Source organism: Myotis lucifugus, unplaced genomic scaffold (assembly GCF_000147115.1).
Source record: "Myotis lucifugus unplaced genomic scaffold, Myoluc2.0 scaffold_0, whole genome shotgun sequence".
NCBI lineage: Eukaryota > Metazoa > Chordata > Mammalia > Chiroptera > Vespertilionidae > Myotis > Myotis lucifugus.
Genome location: NW_005871048.1, coordinates 49,555,974 through 49,574,645, shown reverse-complemented (window position 1 = coordinate 49,574,645; position 18,672 = coordinate 49,555,974). Strand labels below are relative to the sequence as shown.

Below are 18,672 nucleotides of genomic sequence, written 5' to 3'. Positions count from 1 at the left end.
TCATTTATTAAAAAGCCCCCCCACTCCTATCCTCTGGCCCCCCACCCCTCCCAGGCATGAAAATCAGATAGATTTTTATTTTTGTTCTTACTGCCTCACTGGACCATTCATGTCAGTGCACAGAGGGGCCTCTTGCACGTTTTCATGCCCTGGATGATGTTCCACAGTGTGGTCGGGTCCCTGTTTATTTACCCATCTCTTCCTGGTGCCCAGTGTGTCAGCAATGAGCGTAGCTTGTGAGACCCCTGCTTCCGTTGGGAAGGTGTGCCTGTGACTCTTGTAACCAGAAGCAACTGAAGGTAAATGCAGCGTCTGGGGCTGCATTCAGGTCATCTAAGGTGACAGAAAACTTCACAGTGACTGAACACTGCTTCCCCCAGGATCCAGCTTGGGAAGACCGTGCACTACCTCCCCATCCTGTTCATCGACCAGCTCAGCAATCGGGTGAAGGACCTCATGGTGAGCACGCTCCCCGCTGCACTTCGTGGCCTGAAGTGTGGCTGCCTCCTCAGTCCTGCCCCGATGGCTCGTGTGTGCTTTCGCTTGGCATGGGTGTGCTCTGTGTTGGTTCCTGGCCAGCGGCGGGTCCTTCCGAGCCATCCTCTCCTCAAGCCCCTGTGCCCTCACTAGTGTAGGGCTTCAAAAGGTCCTCATTAAGGACGGCAGGGAGCACTTGGGAAGCAGTGAGGAGAGACAAGTCTGTGGCTGGGCCACTGAAGGATCTGGGCAGCATCCACAGAGCACCTGCGTTATCCTGGTCACTGCGTGGTTTGGTAAAAGGCCTGCTGTTCAAAGGGCTGTTGTTCACAGAAACAGACCTGTGTATAGGCAGCTAGCTTTTTCCCAGGCTGCCTTCTGCCACTAATGCTTTATCTCACTTGGGGCCGCTTCTCTGAAGGAATATCATATTTGGAGAACAACCAAGGCCACTGGTGTGTGGGGTGCTGCCTGCTATGGGCCTTTACAGTGGTGCCCCCATGGGACGGGCCTGGCCTGCTGCCCACCTGGCCTGAGGCCGGTCACTGCATGGGGTGGCCTGGTGCTGGACCTGGTCTGGTTGCCTGGCTCACTGTGAAGGGTCACGGTGAGCATGGACTGTGACACTGATGTGTATGCTCAGGACCCTCCTGGGATCTGACCGCTGTGACCACGTTTGCTGCTAGACAGTGGGACTGGGCTTTCCTTCCTGTGGCAGCCTCCACCCTCAGTTCTGTGCCTCCTCAAGAGCCCAGCCTGAATGCTGCCTCTTCCTGGAGCTTTCTGCCAGCCCAGATGGAGTGACTGCCTTGCCGGGCACTCGGCCTGTGGGTATGGGCAGAGCAATTGTGTCCCCAGCCCTTCCAGGGGAGGAGCCTGTGTTGGGTTCAGTGACACATGTGTCCTTAGTCCCTGGCATGTGGTGGTGCCGGTCATGCTGGGAAGGAAGAGCAGAGGGATGAGGTCCAGAGAGATGTGTGGTTTCCTCAGGAAGAGCTCAGAGCAGTGTGTGGAGGAGGAGTCCCGCCCAGTTCTGAGAGGAGAGCATGTGGGTTCTGGAGCCCCACAGGAGGGAGGTGGGGAGGGAAGGAAAGAGGGAAGGTCAGCCTCGATGTGACCAACATGCCCAGGATGTAGGAGTGTCTAAAGCCCGCCAGCCACATGGCCTGGGTCTGAAGCCTCAGCCTCCACTGTGCCCGGACTGGTGGGTGCAGAACTTGGGGACAAGGTGCAGTGTCTGTGCCCAGGGTGCAGCCCAGGGTGCGCAGTGGTCCGACCAAGGCAGAAGGGTGGGGTCTGGCAGCTGGGAGCGCCCTGGTGGGCAGGTTCCGACTGTGTCGTCACCCCCTTAGGTCATCAACCGCTCCACCACCGAGCTGCCCCTCACCGTGTCCTACGACAAGATCTCACTGGGGAGGCTCCGCTTCTGGATCCACATGCAGGATGCCGTGTACTCCCTGCAGCAGTTTGGTGAGGCCGTGGGGGCCAACCCAGACCCTGGGTGGCAGTGTCCTGTAGTTGCAAGTCCAGATAGACTACACAAACTCAGTAGCCTTCGCAACTTGTGGTGCAGGTCCTTTCATGTAATTTTAATCAGAGGGTCACTAGTGTCCTGTCTTTGAAAAATTCTTGCTGATTACCTGAAAGTTTGCTTTATTCAGAACATAGTATTTGAAGTGCCATAGTTTTGCTCAGGTGAACTCTTACTACCAACAACAGTCAGAAACCTTTGTAACATTAAGTAAGGCTGACATTGCCCATTTTGCATTATGTTTTCTTTTTTCAGGGTTTTCAGAAAAAGATGCTGATGAAGTGAAAGGAATTTTTGTTGATACCAACTTGTATTTCTTAGCATTGACCTTCTTTGTCGCAGCATTTCATGTGAGTGGGTCACTGAGTCCTTGTTGGTGATGACCGTGGTGGGCGTGGTGGCTCCAAGGGTGCCAGCCATCCTCAGCTGGGGGCGGGGGGGAGGGTTGGTGTGGCGGTGTCTCACCTGGCAGCCCCTTGGTTCCCAACGGACCTGAGACTCCACAGGCCAGAGTGCTAGGCCTTTACCGCGGAAATGAATTAATGACTATATGAGCCCTACTGTGGCGATCACAACATTAAACACCAGTCCTCTGTGGAATCCGTGTTTGAACATGGGGTCTCCAGGCTGGTGGAAGAAAGCCATCACTGGATGGTGGCTGTGCTGGACTCAGGTCCAGGTGGGAAGGTGAGGCAGCACAGGCCCAGGGAGCTGAGCCACAGCTGGTTCTGAGTGCCTGGGACTCAGCTACCAGTCCAGCTAAAACTTTCCAAAACTGCGGAAAATTGGACTTTTTATCAAAAGGTCATGTCTCAGAATGAGCCTGTGCGCTTCTGAGGCGGACACACTGTGTGCTGTTGCCATGAGAGGGGAGGAGCACATCTGGGCGCCTGTGGTCTCCCTGCCACTGCAGGCGGAGATGCTGGTTGTGGTGACCCCACAGTGCATATCATAGCGCGGTACATGAGACATGGGGTTCACCTTCTGCATCCAGTGCCTACCTGCCAGCCCACATAGATAGATTCACACTGCTGTCCTCTCTCCTTTTCAGCTTCTGTTTGATTTCCTGGCATTTAAAAATGACATTAGTTTCTGGAAGAAAAAGAAGAGCATGATTGGGATGTCCACCAAAGCAGGTAGATGCCCTCGGGACTTTTGACCCATTCCGAAAGCATATTGTGCTGTTATAAAAATGGGTTAGGATGTTCATTTTGGAACCTAAAGTTATAATTGTCTATGATGCATGCTGGTTGCAGGCCCCATCCCCTGCTCCTGTTCAGAGGGTCCTCTTAGGTCATGTATGGTAATAACGGGTGGGGAGCTGTCTCCACGATCTTGGTGAGTGTCGTGCAAGCCTGTGTCCACAGAGCACAGAGGACCATGGAGGCCACACAGCCAGGGTCCATCTTGGTGACGTTCCTAGTGCCGTCTGTGTCAGCCAGGCGAGTGTCTCCCATGGGAATGACACTCCCCAGTGGCTGGTCTGTGATGCTGGGGTGCTCCCCTGCCCCTGTCATCCGTGTCTCAGATTCTTCTTTCCTGTCCTCGGTATCCTCAGAGAGGATGCCCCTCCCCTGCCGAGTCCTCCTGCCTGCTCCCAACTTTTTCAGGTGAGAGGAGAGGGAGGGTCCCCGAGTCTGTGCCCATGGAAGGCAGCGGGCATCTTACCTCCCACCCCCCTGCCAGTGCTCCTGGTGAACGCCCTGCAGAGCTGGCTCTGCCGCTGCTGCCAAGAGAAGTACTTAAGGCAGTCAGACACTTTCAGTCAGCTACAGTGTTTTCTAAAGCACAACTTATTTTATTTATTGAGTTTAGAGAGAGAGGAAGGGAGAGGGAGAGAGAGAAACATGAATTTGCCTCCTGCATGCCCCTTACTGGGGACTGAGCCCACAGCCCAGTTATGGACCCTGACTGGGCATCAGACTAGTGACCTCTCAGTGCAGGGAATGACACTCAACCAACTGAGCCACACCGGTCTGGGCTAAAGCATAACTTTAAAAGAAAAAGGGTACATACAGCTTTAAAAGACAGATGTCTTTATCACAGAATTGGTGTAAAAACAAGAAAGTGTAATTTGATTACAGGAAAGCAAATTATCATAATTCCAGTCAAGAATCCATTATTCTCAGTGTATTTGCTGTGTGTTTATGTGTTTGCAAGTGTAACTTAATCATGTTTATGTAGTTGAGGTTGCCTTCTGCTGGGTTCTGGAGCCTTTTCTAATCATTTTCCTTCGTGCGTGTGGCCTATTGTTCACTGTTAATGGACAACGGGGGAGAAATATTGTAGGTCCACACGTGTGTGCACATATGTGTGTGTTTGGAGCCGGGGCAGGGATGTGCATGTGTGAGCTGTACATGTACAAGTGTGTTTTTTAGTCAAGTGGAGGTGTGCGTGTGGGTTCTATATATACAGGTGTATCTATGTACAGGTGTATGTGGGGCTGTATTAATACAGGTATATGTGAGTGGGATGGGTATGTGGGAGCGGGGCTGTGCATGTGCTGGTGTGTGTGAGCTGGGTGGGGGGGTTGGGTGCTTGTGGTCTGTACGCGTGTAGGTGTGTGTGTGAGTGGGGTGGTGGCCCCCCTCAGCAACCCTCCCACCCTCTGTCCCCAGTACTCTGGCGCTGCTTCAGCACTGTGGTCATCTTCCTGTTCCTGCTGGATGAGCAGACAAGCCTGCTGGTCCTGGTCCCGGCGGGTGTCGGAGCTGCCATCGAGGTGAGCTGTCACCTGAGTTGCCATGGTCCTTGGGCACAGGTGCTCAGTGCAGTCAGAACCTGCGTAACTGCCCGAGTGACATGGGGCCACCTCCATGGGCAGGCCGGGACGCAACTGCTGCGAGTGTTTACCAAAGTGAGAATTCAGAAGGTCCTTTAGGTGGCCCTACAGTTTTTATTATTAAAAGGCCCCAGCTCATCACATCTATTGCAGAATGTATTCTGGCATGTTTAAAGTTCCATGTGGTTCGTGCTGTGCTGGATGCCACTGAACGCAGAAGTATGCGGTGTGGGCTCCAAAAGCTTAGTGCCCTGTGGTGGCCCTGCTGTGTGGGGCTCAGGAAAGGGAGCCCTGTGGGGCAGGCAGGCTTGGGACCAGTCCTCAAGGACGAAGGTGGAGTTGGGACACAGGAATAATGGAGGGAGGTGGCAGCCTGCACATCCTGCTCTGTGAGTCGCAGCCCTCCTCGCACATGGTGTCAAGTCAAGGACTGTGCTCTCTGTGCCTGTGGAAGAAGGCCGCCAGCCAGGGACCCTCCCGGAGCCACAGCCGCAGTATAGAAACTGCTCTCTAAGGCCGTGACGCCTCTCCTATCAGCAAGGCAGCAAGTGGGGCATGGGTCCCAGAGAGAGCAAAAACACAGGGCTTGAGCGGAGGCTGGGGCCTTCCAGTGCCAGAAGAGGGTGCCAGGGTGAATTTATGACGCAGGCAGGGTGTGGTGAGCCAACCAAGTGCACACAGCTGGGAAGGAGACAGCCCAGAGGAGGGCAGCAGGCTGAGGGCTGGTTTGTTAGTACCGATAGGTGGTGATGGCATCCACATGGGGACAAGCTGCTGGGTGGCATGTGGGCTAGGGGTGAGGACCCAGGGCCTATGCCTGTGAGCTAACCCAGTTGGGCTTGAGCAGGCCTGGTCCATGAGGGTTCGAGTGGCGAGTTCTGGCATCTCCTTGCTCTTAGAATCATAAATGTCGGTTTCTTGTTTTTCCTCAGCTGTGGAAAGTGAAAAAGGCTCTGAAAATGACTGTTGTTTGGAGAGGCCTCAGGCCCAAGTTTCAGGTGAGTGTTTTTGCTGTGTTCTCTAGGGGTTCGGTCTTCCTCCCTCTTGTCGACGCATCTGCTTCCCTCTAGACCTCCGATTATTCATGTGCACCAGCTTGTGTGCTGGTGCATTTCGTAGCTGCACCCAGTGAGATGCAGGACCCTGTGAGCATGCGACTGTCCTGCGATGACGGGACTGCCCTCCCGGCACAGGGAGCACCTCCCTCGGCAGAGCCAGCCTTGGCTCCTTGATCACAGCTAATTCCCACGGGACGCCCCAGTCACAGACTGAGCAGTGCCTGCACTAGAGGCAAGCTTCCTCTACACCAGGCGGGACGCTGGTCTGACAGCTCCCATGCTCCTGTGGGCGGTTCAGGCCAGCTCCCCAAATAGCCAGCCACAGCCCAGGACTTGTCCCAGCTACGGGCGGCAGGAGCTTCCCTCCCAGATCAGGGCTAGGAGTTGAGCAGCATTTGAGGTTTACAGGCGTGAAGCTCACTGTGCCCTCTGACTCACTTCAGTTGAGGGGTTTTTGACCCTCCCGTGTCCAGGTCCAAACAGATCAAGGACAGGAAACTCAGCAGATAGTGAAGTTTACTGTTTTCTAAGTTAGACCAGTAAACCCTTCTTTCCTGGTCTCCTGACTGATCTAAGCGCACTGTCAGTGTATCTGCGCAGAGCCAGTGTTTTCACTGAAAACACCACCAGGGGAAGAATGGAGCAGCCTGGTGGGTGGGACACATGTGGACAGGGCTGCTCGCCACATGGACACACGGCGTGGTGCAGGGTCCAGGCCAGAGTGGAGCAGAAGTGCTGCCCGCTCATCCTCCCGGTGGAGGGAGGTGTGTGGTCATGCCAACCTCAGCCTTGATGGAGGGGTCATACCTCACACAGTGTGGCCAGGCCAGGCATCTCTATCGATCAGCACACAGCCCTAACACCCCTTCAGTCCTAGCAAAGTCATGCTCAGACACCTGCCTTAAGTCACTTAGTTAACATGATTGTATTGAATTTTACAACAGTTTGGTGCCTACAGTGAGTCTGAGAGGAAAACCGAGGAGTATGACACTCAGGTGAGCAGCTGGTGGGCTGGGGGATGGGGGGAGGGGGCTCGCATTTCCAGCAGACAAGTCACTGAGCACCTGACTGTGACGTTCAGCACAGGAAGACCATCTCCTCAGAGGGTGGTCACAGTCCCAGGTGGTTTTCTGGTTTGGAAAAGGGGCCAGCAGGTGTCTTCTCCCTGTTTCTGGTCCCTGCAGGTGTCCTCATGCCTGTCTCCCAGGACATTTTTCATAAGCAGATTTGTCCCCTGGGGGTTTGCTGGGATTGCTGTGAGCTCGCTCTGTCACTTAGACCTGGGCGACCCCTGTGCTGAGCTACTGTGAGGGAGCCGCAGTTTGCAGTATGACCATACAGCATGTCCTATACAGGAATGGGTATATTTATTGGCTAATAAGCATCAGCCTGCATTCCAACTTTTATTGAGGCTACGATAAAATCCAAATCAGAATAAACTCAAGGACACAGCCGCGTTGACTTAGCAGTCTTGACACAATCCTAGGAAAGTTTCTTCAGATTTTTATCCACCACATTTATTCACATTTGTCGTAAGCTAGTTTGTTTTGAGCGTGCCAATGTTATTGACATCACCGCCTACATCAGTAAGCTGTAGGTGCTGAGTTCTGTAGGTTTGATAAACGCACACTGATGTGTCCTCCATTACAACATCACACAGGTCAGACAGCTGCCCACACGTGTCAGTTTCTTGTCCTGTTTGTTCATTTTCCATCCTTGTGAGTTAGTTGCATGAAGTGCACGTTAACAGAGGTTTGAGGATTGGGCTCTAACGGGAAGTACTCTGCTCCCTGCAGGCCATGAAGTACCTGTCCTATCTGCTCTACCCTCTGTGCATCGGGGGCGCCGTCTACTCACTGCTGAACATAAAGTATAAGAGGTACAGGCACCACTAGGACTTCCCCTGCCACACTATCACCAGTTTATTCTGGCAGCCATGCAGACGATGCCCCTCAGCCTCCATCCGTGTCTGCCTGTCATTGTGGGGACTACGGACTAGCCAGATCTATGGCTCTATCTCATCTGCATTGTGGAAAGCAGGAGGTCGGGGGTTGGGAACGCTCATGGGAGTAGCTTCGGACTTGGAGACACAGCTGAAATGGGGGTGTCCCCATTCCCCTTTTTCCAGATCATCGGGCACATAGAGATGCCGGTATCCACAGCACTGGTGTCGGGTGAAGTTGGATGCGTTTGATAAGGGAAAACCTGGTAGCAGTGTGTGGCTGCTGTGTTCGGGGTGGCAGGGGCTTGGGAGAGGCCTGGGGTTTTTCCATCTGCCTGGCAGTTCTGAAGGAAAATGTCAGTATAGAGCAAGCATGTCAAACTCGCAGCCCACCAGCCATGAGTTTGACATGCTTGGTGTAGAGTCTCCCACCCCTGCAGCATCAGGGATCTGACCAGGGTCCAGGGCCTCCAATGTGCAGAGTATCTCCAGGAACTGTAACCACGGGTTCCTAGGAAAGCTTGGTGTTTACAGAGAGTTCCCACAAAAGAATTGGTTGTCAGTTTAAACAGACACTGCTGAGAGGGAAGTCGAGCCTTTCACAGTGACAGCGCTCTTCCTTTTCAGTTGGTACTCCTGGTTAATCAACAGCTTCGTCAATGGTGAGTCATGTGGTTTTCTGTTCTGGTGACGGCATGATGAGCAGGTACCTTTTCATTGCTCCTGTAACATGAGGTTACACTGTCAGGCCCTGTGCACTTGGCTGGGCCTCAGGATGCCCATTTGCCTACGAGAGGCCCATGCAGGCTTCCCGGGACTAGAGCCCTTAGAGGTCTCTTTCCTCTGCATGAAAACCTAAAGAGTAAACACACTGTTCTTACATCCGATTCCTTAGGGCAGCTACAGCCGCAACCCTATAGCATGGAGCTCTGTGTGGGGCCTGCCAGCCCGGGGCTGGCCCTGACCACAGCACTGGTCTCCGCAGGCAGTTAAGGCCACAGAGCAAATGGGATGGGCTCCCGGTATGCCATGTTCACTGGGTGTGGATCTCAAACCTGGCCATAGCCCCCGGAGGGGACCATGTGGGGTGGGCACCCTGGCCTCACAGCCCCCACACTACTTGGCCCCTGTGGGGGAGACTTACAGTGATTGAAGAAAAGGATGTTGCTCTCTGAAGTCACTCTGCCAGCCAGAAAGCCGTGGACGTAAAACTCAGGCTGTCAGGATGGCATAGTCCATGCATGCTCTCAGCCATGTCTTATCTCCCCAGGGGTGTACGCCTTTGGCTTCCTCTTCATGCTGCCCCAGCTCTTTGTGAACTACAAGGTAAGACACAGCCCCAGCTGGACGGTCGCCCATGTACTCTGTGTACCCTGTCCCTGACCTGCACGTGTCTCCTTGTCCCCAGATGAAGTCGGTGGCGCACCTGCCCTGGAAGGCCTTCACATACAAGGTCAGTGCTCTGCCTGCAGGAGGCGCTGTGTGTAATGGGCCACATTCCTGGCACAGTTGGGGCATCTTCTTTAAACACGAGAACCACAGCAATGACTTTAAAAGAAGACAGCAGCTCTGACTCTCATAGCAATAGAAGACATTTGCTTGAATTAAGTGCCATGTTACTTGACAACATGGATCAAAATGAGCACCCAGGCCCTGGCTGGGTAGCTCGGTTGGTTAGAGCATCGTCCCGATATGCCAGGGTTGCGGATTTGATCCCTATTCAGAGCACATACATGAATCAACTAATGAATGCATAAAATAAGTGGAGCAATAGAATCAATGTCTCCCTCTCCCTCCCCCCCCTCACAAAATCAATAAATAAATTAAAATTGTCATTAAAAAAATATTGGACACCCCTGACCTAGTGGCTACTGTCCAAAGGGTAGCCCATCATCCCATAGGTCGGGCTGCCCTGAAGGCTGTCTGGGTATGTTGTGGCTAATCCAGAGCCTCCACCTGCTCATTTTGTATTTATTGTCACTTCAAGAGTCTCTGTTGCCCATGGTATGTCTGCTATGATTTGCTGACTCGTGTTGAGTATGAACAGGGTTCAGGTAGTTGGGCATCTCCAGGCGAGCCCCCACAGCCCGTTCCTCACCCTATCCCCTCTCCCGCCTGGCACAGGCCTTCAACACCTTCATTGATGATGTCTTCGCCTTCATCATCACCATGCCCACCTCCCATCGCCTGGCCTGTTTCAGGGACGACGTGGTGTTCCTCATCTACCTGTACCAGCGATGGTGAGTGCAGTGTCTCTGAGGCGCGCTGCCAGGTGGACTCTCACCATTCCTGCTGATGTGCACCTGGCCATCCTGTGGGGAAAGATACAGTTTGCAATGGTCTTTGTGTGTTGCCCAAGCTTGCATTCTGGTTGCCAGTGGTAGGCGGTGGAAGAAATTATTCTGTCTCTTGGTATAGAAGTGCTTGTTCTGTCTGATGGGATCGGCCACTGTGGGCTCGTATCTCCATAGTCGAATTTGGTGTGACATAAAGGAGGTCGCTGCCCCAGCCTCTAGGAGCTGGGACCAGACCCTGGGGGCAGGCCTTCGCTGGACATGGTGTTCCAGCCCCAGCTCCCACTTGGGCATAGCTGTCCTTGTCCTCTGATCAGCCTGGAGCACAGAGCTCTAGTCTGACCATTTAAAAATATCAATAGGCCCTAGCTGGTTTGGCTCAGTGGATAGAGCATCTGCCTGCGGACTGAAGGGTCTCGGGTTTGATTCCGGTCAAGGGCACATGCCCAGGTTTCAGACTCGATCCCCAGTAGAGGGAGTGCAGGAGGCAGCCCATCAATGATTCTCATCATTGATGTTTCTATATCTCACCTTTCCCTTCCTCTCTGAAATCAATAAAAATATATTTAAAAGAAAAAAAAGAAATTAAAAAATCAATAGGAGGGCACAAGGTGAACCCCCAAATTCCTCAAAGGCAGTAAACTCCTGACGATTTGATTGGTTTTTTTTTTTTTGTCATTTGTAAGACATTTGATTTTTTATTATTGGGCTTAAGGACATGCACTTCCTCCCTTCAAAAGCAGTAGAGCATCCATCGTGTCGTTGCAGGCTCTACCCTGTAGATAGGAGCAGAGTGAACGAATTTGGGGAATCCTACGAGGAGAGGCCCCAGCAAAAACCCCACACACAGTGAGCCCTGGCCTGGGCCGCCCTCGAGCCACTATGCAGCACATCTTGGATGGTCAGCTGAGTATTTTTGGAAGCTTCTGGTGAATTCCTGGACGTTACACCTTCTACATTGCCAAAACCTCTGAGCATTTCTGATACGTCTCCTGAGTCCCGTCACAAGGTGTTTGAGAGGAGCTGGCTTCACTTACAGTGTCCCCAGCATGAAGACATCTGTCTTGGTCACTGAGATATTGGGCGCTCGTGGTCATCCTTGGCTGTTGGTGGCTCTCAGCAGAGGAGCGTCCAGTGTTGGCAGTGGCTATGCCATCACCATCACCGGTGTCCCCCGACCTGGCGGACTCCGGAGGCAGGGAGGTGCAGGTTTCCACCTCCAGTTGTCTGTAAGTGCTCCTTACGTGAAATTCAAATGCCTCTAAATCCATGCTGTACAGACTCTGGGATCAAATGGCTTTTTTCCTTTTTGTTTAAAACTTGACTATTTTAAAGCTTAATGTATGTATGTTTCTATATTAAAATAAATTTCTCTGGCTGTAACAGTTTCTTGACCTGCTACAGATACTTTCAGATACTTTCGTTTACCCCATTCCGAGAGATGAACGTATGATGTGGGTTCATTTGTGTTTGCTGAAAGGACAAATGTAAAGACCTACCTAACCTTAGAGTTGTGAATGTTCTTAAATATTTATATTTATATTTGGTATTGAAGACTAAATGACTAAATTATTATATGGTCATGACTGGTCAGACTGATGGTGTTTTTGTTAGAGAAATGCCCTAGGTTAATGAGAGAAATAGCACAGGTGAAGCAGAGAGCAGCCACAGATTTGGGGGTAATGTGGTTATTTTTGTGTTCAGTGAAATTGCATTATTGAGGATCTGTTTTCAAAGTGTAGGTGTCCAGGTGTGTGAGCACAGCAGATAGCTGTCCATGTTTGCAGCAAGGACATCAATATCTTAGCCCCAGTGGCACTTAGGTCAAGCTTGGACTTCAGTCGTCTTGCCACTAAGGGTCCTCTGGATGCTCTGGCCTCTGCAGACAGGCCCATGACGGCCCCTTCTGGGGAGAGAGTGGAACGGAGCGAGGGCCCTGCTTGAAGGGGAGCCTGTGTTCTTCCCACACATTCCACTCTCTGTCAAGCTTGTCAGGAATTAGCAGGTTTTAGTTAAGGCGTGTGAGCGTCCCTCGATGATTTGGAAGAACACTGGTTTCAAGTTACCCTTTTTAGTTTTATCATCAGAACACTGAGGTGGATCCAGGGTCCCACAGAAGGACACATTCTTTTCAAGAGCTTATAGAACATTTACCCAAGAAAGACAATATTCTGGACCATAAAACAAGCCTAAATAAATTTAAAACTACTATGTTCTCTAGCCACAATGGAATTAAAAGCACAAGATCTCTGGGGGGGGAAGCCTCTAAATATTTTGAAATTAAATAACACATTCTGAAATAACTCCTAGATCAAAGAAGAATCAAAAGGGAAATTAGAAAGTACTTTGAACTAAATGAAAATTAAAATCAAAATTTGTGATATTTGGCCCCGCTGATGTGGCTCAGTGGTTGAGTATGGACCTATGAACCAGGAGGTAATAGTTCGATTCCCGATCAGGGAACATCCCCGGTGTGGGGCAGGCAGGAGGCAGCCAATCAATGATTCTCATCATTGATGTTTCTATCCCCCCTTCTCCCTTCCTCTCTGAAATCAATAAAAAAAATTAAAAATTTTTTGTGATATGTGTATAGATGAACGTACAGCTAAAGCAGAAGGTGGAAATTCACTGCACTGAAAACCTAGGCTAGAAAAAAGGTTTCAGTGTCTTCAACATCCACCTTGAGAAACTAAAAAAGCAAATTAAACCCAAAGTAAATGGAATATAATAAATATTAGAGAGAAAAAATCAATGTAATAGAAAAAAAGAAAAACAATACAGAAAATTAATAAACTCAAAAGATTGTTCCTAGAGATGATTAATAAAACGTAAACCTCCTGCCAGGATAAGTAGAAAAAAAGAGAAAACATGGATTATGGTACCAGGTATGAGGGAAGTGACATCATTACAGGTTCCACACATTTAAAGAATCATAAGAGAATAGTATGGGTAATTTTATGCCATTATTGTCAACAGGACAAAATGGACAAATTCCACAGTTCACTCAGGAAGAAACGGGTAACCTGAGTAGCCCTCTATCTGTTTAAAATCTTGAATTTTTCATGAAGACACTCCCACAAAGGAAACTCAGGGACCAGATGAGTCACAGTGGAGTCCGTCTGACTCTTAGGGAAGAAGCCATACCAGTGCCACACACCCCTGGAAACAGGGGTGGCCTCAGGCCTCCCAGCTTGGCCTGTGAGGCCATTTAGCTCGGATCAGCCCTCAAACTTCAGTGCTGTGAACGTCAGTCTTTTACTAGCTTGCTTGCTTTTTTTGAGCCTCACCAATCAAATCTTCCTTTTATTTTATACATGTGCATGTTTCCATGTTCACATTTCTTTGCTTCCTTTAGAAATTTGGCTCCTGGTAAATCCTTCAAGATTTATTCAGCCAAAACCGGTTTGGCTCAGTGGATAGAGCGTTGGCCTGCGGACTGAAAGGTCCCAGGTTCGATTCCGGTCAAGGGCATGTACCTGGGTTGCGGGCACATCCCCAGTGGGAGATGTGCAGGAGGCAGCTGATCGATGTTTCTCTCTCATCGATGTTTCTAGCTCTCTATCTCTCTCCCTTCCTCTCTGTAAAAAATCAATAAAATATATTTAAAAAAAAAAAGATTTATTCAGATAAAATGTCTTTGTTTCGCTCTCATTCTGGAGAGATGTTTTTATGGGGACCACTCGCAGACAAATGGCGACTTCCCCTGGTTACCTGCAGGTGTTTCCCTAGAGCCACTGTCGCTTTGGTCGGTGATGTGTCTTCTCCCATCTGAATTCAAGATGTTCTTTCTGACATTTGTGTAGCCCCTTCTTTAGGTACACAATGCACTTACTTTAATGGTGCATTTGTGTCTTCATCAGCAATAGAAAATTTCAGCCATTTTCTCTCAAATAAGGCTGCTTCCACACTTTCTGACTCTCCTGTGATTTTGTCCTAATCTCTTAACCTCTTCCTGTTTCACTCCTTGTCTCTGCTGAAGTCTGTGTAGTTTTTTCGGTTACATCATTTTCCATGTTGCTAATTGTCTCTGCTTTGGTACTTAGTTCATCTTCCTGAATTTTATTCATTGATACACATAATTCTAGACATTCTGTTTGACTCTCTTTAAATCTTCCTGGTCAGTTATAATAGCCTTGCTCTTTAGTCATACCTTACCCTCCTGCTTTTGTTTTATCTTCCTTTTGTTAAGTTGTATGAGTTCCCTATAAATTTTGGAGATTAAGCCCTTATCAGATATGACATTGGCAAATATGTTTTCCCACGCGGTGGGTTTTCTTGTTGTTTTGTTGATGGTTTCTTTTGCTGTGCAGAAGCTTTTTATTTTGATGTAGTCCCATTTGTTCATTTTCTCTTTAGTTTCAAGTGCCCTAGGAGCTGTGTCAGTGAAGAAATTGCTTCGGCATATGTCTGAGATTTTGTTGCCTTTGGATTCTTCTAGAATTTTTATGGCTTCCCGTGTTACATTTAAGTCCTTTATCCATTTTGAGTTTATTTTTGTGTATGGTGTAAGTTGGTGGTCTAGTTTCATTTTCTTGCATATATCTGTCCAATTTTCCCAACACCATTTATTGAAGAGACTATCTTGGCTCCATTGTATGTTCTTGCCTCCTTTGTCAAATATTAATTGAGCATATTGGTTCGGGCTTGTTTTTAAATATATGCACTACACTATAAATCTTTTCAGTTGCTGCAGAATTTGGACATCGACATCTGTTTCACTGTGTTTTGTGTGTTTCTGCCTACCCTCACTCACGGCACTTTGTTTTCTGTGTTTGGAAGATTCTGATGGTGTGTTCATAGGTTAAACTTCATCTGTGGGAACCCCCAGACCTAAAATATAGGTCAGTCCTTCCAGAATGATCCCATATGTCATATCTGCCTGGGGCTCTGTGGACACAAAATGACTGTAGCTCTCTCAAAGGTCCTGGCTGAAGACAAACATGGGAGGCGGGCGTGGAGAGACTAGGCAATGTACACCTCCGAAGGCCAGAGTAAAAAGCCTGGGTTTATTCTAGGATCAATGACAGGCCTTAGCAGGTATGAGGAGGATGTGACGTGATCTCAGTTGTGATTTTTTTTCTTTTTGTAAAAAATATATTTGTATTGATTTTAGAGAGGAAAGGAGAGGGACAGAGAGATAGAAACATCAATGATGAGAGTCATTGATCAGCTGCCTCCTGCACGCCCCACACTGGGGATAGAGGCCGAAACCTGAGCTGACTGGAATCAAACAGTGACCTCCTGGTTCATAGATCGATGCTCAACCACTGAGCTCTGCCGGCGGTGTATTTATGTTTTTTTAAAGATCCTTCTAGATGCTCCCTGGAGAAGGGCTAGCAGGAATGGCAGGACTTAGAAGCCTGTTGCAATCATGGCAGAGATGACAGTGGCTAATGGTGGCACATGCTAGAAAGAGGAGTCGAGGACATTCCCTGGCATGTGGCTTCAGTCTTGCTTTCATCTTAAGCCGTGACTGAGTTTACTTGTAAAGAAGTTCAAGTTTAGTTCCTCCTTTTATAAAATCACTAGCACTCTTCTCAGAAGCCCTGTCTTTGAGGTCACTGCCTCCTCCCTCTGTCCCTATCTTCCCCTCACTCTTGCTGGAGGGAATAGACGCCCCGGGTCACTGAGTTGCCCAGCCCCGAGTTTCTCCAAGACCCTAATTAGGACCCTGCTTCTGACATGCCTCACAGAGGCACCCGGTCCCTGTGCCTTCCTGGCAGGGAACCAGCACGTGGCTAGGCCGGAAGGTGGTGCTCACAGAGGGAGTGATTAAAGGACTTAATTCTCTAAGTAAATTCCACCTTTTGGCATCCCAGTGGGTAATTTTAACTTACTGCGTTCTTAAATTTCATCAAATGCCTCTTAAGAGTGCAGAAATCTGAATGTGGGCGGCCGGAGCTGACTGTTTGCCAAGATGCGAGGAGTAAACACTGACAGCCTCGGGGGTTTTGAGCCCTGAGCTTTTTTATTGGTTTTCATAAGGAGGTTTAAGGTGCAAGAGAAAGTACACAGGAGATGGAAACAGGTCAAGAAGGATTAACTTGGTGAAGCCGCCCATGGGGGAGATCAAAGGTTTCGCCCAACTAAGAAAGTGGGAAAACATGCCGGTTTCCCTGGCAGCTGCCAAACGGAGCAAGGCTACAGCGTCTGAGTTCCTGTGACTCTTAGGACCTGGCAGGGCCATGCCCCCAGAGTCCCCACCCTGGGGCACTGGGGGAACACTGGCCTGGGACTTGGAGACCCTGGGTTTGTGTCCAGGCTCTGCCCCAGATTCTTATCGGAGATTTTCAGGAAGCCACCACCTCTGAACCTGTAAGAGTACAATGGCACTTATCTACCTACCTCCCAGGGCTGCGAATTGTAAAGCTCTTTATAAACAAAGACCATTATTCAGATTGTTATTTATCTTCACCACTAAGAATTAAATATTCCAGTAACCTCTTTGGCATAATAAAACAGACATAGAGCAACCACTATTTTATTACTGTTTTATTGTGCTCACAGTGACCTGCCCAGATTCCTGAAGGATAAACCAAATAAACCGGGCCAGAAAATGAACTGGGAAAAACAAAACAAAACAAACAAGAAACAGAAAATGAACTGGGGGTTGCCCTGAGCCCCCCAGGTTGGGGTAACAATAGCAGCTGAAACAATGGGCTCTTGGACAGACAGACACAGAGGTTCTATGGGACAGCTCTCCTCCTCCCACTCCCCGCTCCCCCACTCCCACCCCGGACTCGGGCACACAGACCCACACGGCGGTGTCCTCTGCTCCATCCCCTCCCCAGCAGGTCCCTTGGCTCTCCCGCACCTCCTTGCTTCTCCAGAAAACACTTTCTAAACTTGCCTCAAGGTTGTTCCCTCTTTTCAATCCAAGTCTAGTTTGAATGACAGCTCTCCTGATATTATATTTCTACTTTGCCAACATTCTCTGAGCTGGAACCTGCCTCACAGCCCAAATGCAGGACCTTGTGTTGTGGCCTCAAACTCTGGCTCTGCCAGCTTCCAATCCAGACCCCCTCCTGGATATGTCCCCCAGCCCTGAGGTTGTCAAGGCCTCTCAGGACTACGAGAGAGCCTCTATCTCATTTATACACCTATCAGAGTGGCTACAGTAAGAACAGTGACACCACCAAATGCAGGCGAGGACACGGAGAAACCACATTCTGGGTACACCACTCTACATGGCTGATAAAGTGACCTCAAACTACCCACACACATACCAGGGTCAGCATCTGGCTTAGTGTTGACTGACTTACAGGAGTTTAACCACTTGGGGGCGCAGGGAGACAAGCAGAATGGTTCCTCTAACAACTGTACTCTCTGCTGTGCTGAGTGTCCTGGGCAGAATAATGTCCCCAAGATGTCACTTCCTGGTCCTGGAACCTGTCAGTGTGACCTCATTCAGCACAAGGGACTCTGCAGATGGGATTATGTTAAGGATGTTGAGGTGGGGTTTGGCCCTGGATTATCCAATTGGCCCTAAATCAATCCATCTGAGGGGCCTTAGAAGAGGGATGGGAAGACTGCAGTCAGAGAGCTGGAGGCTCTCCCAGTGTCTTGTCCTCATGTCTGGTGCTGGGTTTGGGATCGTGCTGGCATTTCCACAGGTAAGGGTGCGCTGTTGCCTGGGGTTTGGTTTTACACCGCTTTATGGTCAGGTTGATAAAGACGATTTGAATGCATCCCCTTGTGTCACACTGCATTCATCTGGCCCCCATCCTGACCCACTGAGCCGTCTGGATCCTGATTCTGCAATTTAGTCTTCCTGCCTCCTCCTGGCTGTAGGTCTAAGACACAAGCTGTGTGTGTCATCCAGGATGCTGACAACAGGGTGCCCAAGTGGGGCATGCACTGGACACTTGGCAGGCTGTCCACTGGGCACAGGCACAGGCAGTACTGGAGCACTTCACTGCGGCTCCCTCCCGCCTCCCCATGGGCTATCACTCAGCACTAAGCCCAACAACCTAATCACTTACTTAGACATCTCCCTGGGCTCAAGTCACACTCACTGGTATGGAGTTTATGGAATTCTGTCTCCCTCCCTTTGCTCAGATGACTCTTCTACAGGCTTTTCTATAATCGCTCATGGACTGGCAGCCACAGTGGGCAACACTGCAGGGCAGCTTTGGGACACAGTTGAGTCAGGGCTCCTGACTCTCCCCAGGAGGAACCCAGTGTCCAGTACTGTGCACATTGTTGCAAATCTGGGGACATTAGTCTCTTATTCATCATCTTCCAGTAAGCGAATGGTACATCGGTATCCTTGGCTCCTGGCACAGACTCTGCTCCATTTAGAAACTTCTGAGTGTAAGGCCCATCCATGTCCTCCCAGAAGACCCCAAATGGGATTTTGTGGTTGTATTTGATCTCAAGCCGACAATGCCACTTTTTTTCTTGGAACATTTATCATGTCTCATGAGGCAATGGTTTAAGACCATCCATCACTCGCACCTCAGAGCCAGAACGGAAGCTGCAATACTGGAGGGCTCTGGCTGTGAAGAATTCCATTCAAACTGGAGATTTTCTCACTGTGGACATGGTACTAAGCACACGCCTGTCCTTTCTGCCTTGGGTTCATCTAT

The 18,672-nt window shown here is 49.9% G+C and overlaps 1 protein-coding gene across 4 annotated transcripts in view; it reads left to right on the top strand.

Moving 5' to 3' along the window:
• CLPTM1L (CLPTM1 like) overlaps nucleotides 1–11,472 on the top strand; it is a 17,968-nt gene extending 6,496 nt beyond the window's left edge. For 2 of the 4 annotated variants that reach the window (XM_006081458.3, XM_006081457.3), the window contains exons 5-17: nucleotides 381–459; nucleotides 1,830–1,947; nucleotides 2,264–2,358; nucleotides 3,060–3,144; nucleotides 4,627–4,730; nucleotides 5,723–5,788; nucleotides 6,793–6,843; nucleotides 7,645–7,727; nucleotides 8,418–8,452; nucleotides 9,061–9,116; nucleotides 9,199–9,243; nucleotides 9,915–10,030; nucleotides 10,853–11,472. In XM_006081458.3, coding sequence (XP_006081520.2) covers nucleotides 381–459; nucleotides 1,830–1,947; nucleotides 2,264–2,358; nucleotides 3,060–3,144; nucleotides 4,627–4,730; nucleotides 5,723–5,788; nucleotides 6,793–6,843; nucleotides 7,645–7,727; nucleotides 8,418–8,452; nucleotides 9,061–9,116; nucleotides 9,199–9,243; nucleotides 9,915–10,030; nucleotides 10,853–10,937 — 1,018 coding nt within the window. In that variant the 3' untranslated portion in view covers nucleotides 10,938–11,472. Of the gene's footprint in view, nucleotides 1–380; nucleotides 460–1,829; nucleotides 1,948–2,263; nucleotides 2,359–3,059; nucleotides 3,145–4,626; nucleotides 4,731–5,722; nucleotides 5,789–6,792; nucleotides 6,844–7,644; nucleotides 7,728–7,976; nucleotides 8,387–8,417; nucleotides 8,453–9,060; nucleotides 9,117–9,198; nucleotides 9,244–9,914; nucleotides 10,031–10,799 lie in introns of those variants that run through there. The other 2 variants (XM_023751923.1, XM_023751928.1) reach the window with 2 other exon arrangements.
• The last annotated feature ends 7,200 nt before the right edge of the window (nucleotides 11,473–18,672 follow it).